This window comes from Glycine soja, chromosome 17 (assembly GCF_004193775.1).
Source record: "Glycine soja cultivar W05 chromosome 17, ASM419377v2, whole genome shotgun sequence".
NCBI classification, from domain to species: Eukaryota; Viridiplantae; Streptophyta; class Magnoliopsida; order Fabales; family Fabaceae; genus Glycine; species Glycine soja.
The window spans coordinates 30,973,801-30,979,904 of record NC_041018.1 but is presented as its reverse complement, the minus strand read 5'-3'; the positions used below and the strand labels follow the sequence as shown (position 1 = coordinate 30,979,904).

Genomic DNA, 6,104 nt, shown 5'->3' with positions numbered 1-6,104 from the left:
AATTTTCCCACCTAATATTGGTATGTTTCTAAACTAATTCTACATGCTTAACTCCTTTACTTGTTTATGACTAACTTGAAGGTTAGAGTCTTTGTAGGCGCTGCAATGTTGTTGCGTCCTTTGTTGTCTTGTACTCTGTCGTTTTTTTTTTACCACTCAGTCTAGATTTGAACCGAAAAATAACCTCAAAATCCAATATGAGTATCCTCCACTGAACACTAACTATTGCTTTTCATTGCAAGTTAGGAAGCCACTTGACTTGGGTCTCATATACGATCCTTCTTTTTTTTATTCAATTGCCTTTCAAGTGTGATTTCTGAGGTTAGCTCCTTAATACATACTAAATTTGTATTTTGTTGTTTGTTAGGGTGTTTAAAATAGGATTTTGAATTCATTGGCATATAGTATAGCATTATAGTAAGTTTAAAATTTTAAAGTATAACATATAAAATAAGAGAAAAAGTATTTGGGTATTTTCATGAGTAGTATAACAAACGTATGTTGTATCATAAGAATTGGAAATTTAAGATATTTAGGTTGTGAACAATGTTTCAAAATAATTTTCCTAGACAGGTTTTGGTGTTTCTGGTTTATGACGTTGGAGATATAACAAGCTAATATTATTTCTCAGAATTAATGTTTCCCAAACCTTAATTTTATTGGGAAACTATGAAGCTATTGAGTGATGGAGAGTTTTAAACCAAAAATTATTGCAAAGTTTCCCAACAAAGCATAAGAGTGAGTGATGGGTAATTGTTTTCCTATTTAAAATTGGTTTCCCTATTGAATAGGGATTGACTATGTTTGTCGTTGTTTCCTATTTAGGTGAAGCATAAAAGTGAGCATAACTAAATTATTTTTCTTCTAAAAAATTATGATTGGAACTATTTGTTTTCATTGATTGTGACCGGTCCTTCTTTTTTGAGCAAATTACATAAAATTTTTCTCGTGCTAGGTCATCTTCCTTTTCATTGATGGTGCTAGATGTGTTCTTGTTCGTCGCACATTTCTCCTCCATCTCTTGTTCTCCTCCCGATGCTAGGCAGGTTCATGTTCATCACAGTTTAAAACTATTATATACGTATTCCCTGAAATTTTCAAAATATTACACATGTACCCCTAAACTTTTAAAAATGTTACACATAAACCCTTGTCTTTTACAAATAATACATGGACACTCCCTTTGTTTTCCAAAAATTATACTCAATATCTCTTTTTCAACTCACTTGCTGAAATGAAAAAACAAATGCAACAAAATAATCTAACAAAGGTGTGTCAAAGATAACGAATGATGTTAAACGAAGGTAGAAAATGAGAATAATTTTGAAATTAAAATTTTAATAAAAATCATGTACCTATCACATGATCTAAGAATACAAATAGAAGAAATACAAGTGTAAAAAGATCACAAAAGTTAGGAAATTTGTGTAATGTCAAGAGAGAGAGAACTTGTGTAAATAATACATACCTTAGGGGCAGTTGCTATAATTTGCTCTTCTTTTTTTTATGTTGAAAAAATGTGAACCAGTTTTAATTGTATCAAGTTGCCTTACAAGATTTTGAACTTATCATTTGAAGAGGTTATAAAGGACAAACTACATAATTGATGGGCAGCTAACATTGGGTAATTTAGTGTCAAAATCATCAGGAGATGGATGGCCAATGGGAATTAAATGATGTTTCAACGCCCAAAACGGCCATCCTTCAAAATCTACAATTCCTGTTCTACATGAGATTTAGAATGGACCTCAACAAAAATAGACCCTATGGCATCAGCAATGAAGATGAGAATTTTTTTCAAAGTAAAGATAAAATTAAGCAGTTCTTCCATTTATAAGTATTATTATTATTGCTAGCAAGGGGAGACTAATTTCCAACGCTTCAAAAAGCATTGGAATTACAATCTCTTTCAAATTAACTTTTCACTTATCTATTTAAGAAAAGCATTTCCCCTTAAGTTATACATATTGTCATGAAAAAGTTCAAAAGTTCAATTCCAGTAGAACAGATACAAGCACCTGCCAGAAATATTTGATGCAGGTTGTTAACCCCTTATAATTAAAAATAAATGCCAATAGAATTTGAGCACGCAAACATCACAGGCAGTGAAGCCCAACCCTCAACAAGATCATTTTAAAAACCAATGAAACAGTACCAGAAGAAATCTCAAAAGAGAAGAAAAGCATATACTTCAGTCTGCAATGAAACTACAAGTATTCTGCAAAGATCTGGAACTCTATTTAACATACTAGTAGCAACAACCTTAACAAGATCATTACCTGCAATGAAACTACAAGTATTCTGCAAATAAATTAAACACAAGCTTTGACATAAAGAAACTAACGAATACAATCCAAGAGTAGAAACTCAGGGCCTTGCCCAACAAAATAGACTCATACTTCAGTCTAAGCACCACTATAGATTAACAAAATCTCACTATTCTCTTAACAATCACAGATACCAAGTCTCAAAATCAACTTCTGCTTCTGCGTCGTTCCCTAAGGCCATTTCTGCATATTATTTAGAAGCATCACATGTCAGTACAAACATGCAACAATGAATATTGATTGCAGAACTAATAACTAGTCAACTCAAGCAAAAAAGAAAATAATATGGCATGTAGTAGGATCCCTTTAAAAGAAAAATAATATTATTCCTTTGCCAAACAGACACATTAAATACATCAAACAAAGTACAGTGGCAAGTATGAACAGGGGGAGAGTATCAGAACTGCAAGGCAGGGATGGGATCCAAAGCATGACAATACCCTTTCGCCACTTTAAATTCATCTCAACACAAATTAGGCTCAACTCTCTAGAAAAATAATTTTTTCAAACAAAAAATTAAGCAAAACATTTTACAACATACCAGAATAAAATGCATATTGAAAAATCAGGTCCATCCCAGAGTTAAAAAATAACCTTGATAAATAAAACATATTTGACCAAATAATAATATAATTAAAGGTCAACATAATTCCAGACAGAAGAAACCTACCCATTAGCATATGGGACCTCCTCACGCCCACGATAAGGAGGTGACCTGCTGTAGCTACGTCCACGAGGTGACAAACTACGGCGCCTAGGGGACCGCCCACGAGGACTGTAACTCCTAGTCATACAAAAGAAAGGTGAGAAAAGAACATAAAGATTTACAAGATAAAATTATTATCACAAAATCATACAAACACACCCAACCATTTAATAACAAGAGATTATAAAGTACTAATTTATCATAGAATCGCAAAATTCTAAAAAAAATTGTAAATAACATATTTCCAAATGTTCACTACTTATAATTACAAATAACAAAATTAAATTTCAAAGCACAAATCATTTTTGTTATGAAAGCAGGCGGTTCAACAGACAATTTTCACTAAATGATCATTGAAGACAAATATAAAATAGTCTTCAGGAAAATACAAATTCTCATATACTGCACATAGGATCAAAAGAAAATATAGGAAAACAATCTGACCTTCGCCCATAACTTGGGCTCCTACGGAATCTGGGTGGACTACGGCTACGGCGTCTTCCTGAACCACCACGCATGCGACATTCACGAGCAAAATGACCAGGTTCACCACACTCGTAACATTTCAAATCAGAACCACCAGAGCGACCACCACGACCACCACCTCCACCTCTAGAGTTGTGAGAAAGCTCAACCCTCCAACCATTCTTGCCTGCTCCATAGAATAGAAATGAAAAGGCCCAATAAAAAAAAAGTGACACAAAAATAATAGTAATCCAAGTAGCTACATTTACTATACTTAGTTGAATGAAAACAGCAGCTGTATTCAATACTGTAAACATTTAAACCCTAAAAGAGAAACAACTTCCACCAGAAATACACACATTGCCATTAGCTTAAAGACAGATAGATATTAAACAGGAAATATAGGGAGCATTGCACCACAGCCCTGCAAACACATTAAACTTGTTGACCATCCCATTAAGGATTAAGAGAAATATCAGTAAAATGAAACAATTAAGAAAATCCTAGATTAGCTTGTGATAACAAGCTTATAGTTATATGCATCACTTGTTTCAAAAAAAATGTAGATAGTATGCACTTGAAACAAGTGCCAAGAAAATAATACCATGATAATAAACCAAACCTTATTACACTAGATGTGCTTATCCAGATCAACTGACATCATCAGCTATATATCAAGAACCAAATTTTCAACAAATCCTTGTAGACTAAGATCCTCTTGATGGTTTCAATTTCAAGTGGAGGGGAAAAATTAATGCATGAATTGAAATACAACATTATCCACGAGAATACAGTATTATCATAAAGGCATATTGAGGCAATAGTTGTTCATACAAAAAGCAATGATTGTGTTACCATAATATTTTCAGAAGTTCATTGGTCGCTAACAACTTATTGGAGCACACAAATTGCCCACAGGGAACATATACAGCACAGAGGCAGCACGCACATGGTCCCCATAGGTTAAGTGTAGAAGCACACATCTCATAAAACAAACCCATTATGCAACAGAAGTGTAGCTCGCGATAGCAGTGCAAATCCCCTGTGTTCACATTCTTAATTCTCTTTACATGCAGTAGTAGTAGAAGTAGTCAAACTGTACAAAGCAGCAGACTTTGACGAAGACACAACGAAGAAAAAACCATTACTGCAGGCCAAGGCAGAAGTAGAAGAAAGAGAGAGCAGCATCTGCTTGCCCCATAGGCCAAAAAGAAGACTTAACTAGCTAGTTGAGGAAAACCCTTCAACATATCAACCGGAAAAAACATGGGGGAAAAACAATAACACATTAGCAGATAAGAAGAATGTAGCAAATATACATATATATGCACATTTTAATTTTGATTTTAATTCTATTACATTCCAACAACATAATTCTTCTAAACATACCATCCAATTCACGGATAGCATCCTGTGCATCTCTGCGGTCATCAAAGTCAATAAAAGCATAACCAGGTGGTCTACGTGCAACCCAAACACTGCAAACATAACATAGCATTAAACACAAAATCATTTTTTTTTCAAAAAATAGACCTATTAGAAAAACAAAACAAATAAAAACCACTGCAACAAAAACCGAGATTTTGAAGTGTCAAAAACAAAATTGAGGGGAAAAATCCATGCGTCTTTAACATAGTGTCTATTAAACAATCATTTTTTTCAAAATAAACCTAAATAGCAAATGAAGAAAAAAAAATAATCAGCGACAAAAACTGAGAAATTGAAGTGTCCAAAAGCAAAATTGAGGGGGAAATTTAAAGCGTCTTCAGCATATTAAACACAAAATCAATTTTTTTCGAAAATAAACCTAAACAGCCAAACAAAAAAAAAAATCACTGCAACCAAAACTTAGAAATTGAAGTATCCAAAACGAAATTGAGAGGAAATAATATTAAAGCGAGTTAATTTACCTCCGAATAACTCCGAAAACACGGAATTCGTCTTCGAGATCTCTCTCGGTGACTCGTGAATCCAAGTTACCAACATACACGCGAGACATCTTTTCAGAAGAACCTGAAAATCAAGCAAATTAATTAAATTTAAACGGTGAATTTGCAAAGGGAAAATGAAAATCGGTGAAAGATGTTTTTAGGGTTCGAAGAATGATTTCAAAAGATTGGGGAAATTGAAAAGGAAGGGACTTTAGGGTTTGGAGCGGAGAAAGAAAGGGTTAAATTGAAAGGGAAGTAAAGAGGAAAATCGGAAACTGAGAAGAGAGATCTGAACCTGAAGCGATGCAGAGAGAAGAGAGAAATAAAAACCCTAGAGAGTGAGCGGCCTCGTAGGGAAGGGGAGCGTTTGGTTTTATAAGGCCCTTTTTCTTTACGAATATGGGAAAATTGATATCCGTCAGACCGTCGTCACGCACAAACTGGTTAGTTTATTTAATTTTTTTTTAAAGAAGGTTTAGATTTATTTGTTATAAAAAAATAGTTTTACGTTTTGTTAGGCTTGATTATTGTTAAATTCCTGGGGGATTTTTTTGTCCCTAAATTTTGATATTATTTTTTGTTAGCCAATGACATAATAAATTGATATTTTTGTGGTGGTTTTAATACTTTCTAGTGATTTTTTAACCCTCTCAATTTTAAAATATAAATATAAAT

The 6,104-nt window shown here is 33.5% G+C and overlaps 1 protein-coding gene across 2 annotated transcripts; it reads right to left on the bottom strand.

Moving 5' to 3' along the window:
- Positions 1-2,164: 2,164 nt before the first annotated feature.
- LOC114393581 (serine/arginine-rich splicing factor RSZ22-like) lies at positions 2,165-5,860 on the bottom strand. 2 transcript variants are annotated; one of them, XM_028354933.1, is made up of 6 exons: positions 5,725-5,860; positions 5,409-5,511; positions 4,888-4,976; positions 3,478-3,685; positions 2,998-3,111; positions 2,165-2,510 (listed from the first exon to the last, which is right to left on the bottom strand). In XM_028354933.1, the coding sequence occupies exons 2-6, from the start codon at positions 5,495-5,497 to the stop codon at positions 2,474-2,476; spliced, it is 537 nt and encodes a 178-aa protein (XP_028210734.1). In that variant the 5' UTR covers positions 5,498-5,511; positions 5,725-5,860; the 3' UTR covers positions 2,165-2,473. The 2 variants fall into 2 exon arrangements, with proteins under 2 accessions (XP_028210734.1, XP_028210735.1); XM_028354934.1 differs by having other exon boundaries at positions 2,998-3,102.
- Between the last annotated feature and the right edge of the window lie 244 nt (positions 5,861-6,104).

Excerpts from the sequence above, each read along its gene's own strand:
- LOC114393581 (XM_028354933.1), bottom strand. The coding sequence starts at position 5,497 with ATGTCTCGCGTGTATGTTGGTAACTTGGATTCACGAGTCACCGAGAGA. Across the intron at positions 4,977-5,408 it reads GTTTTCGGAGTTATTCGGAG|TGTTTGGGTTGCACGTAGAC; the intron begins GTAAATTAACTC and ends TTATGTTTGCAG. Across the intron at positions 2,511-2,997 it reads GAGGTCCCATATGCTAATGG|AAATGGCCTTAGGGAACGAC; the intron begins GTAGGTTTCTTC and ends AATAATATGCAG.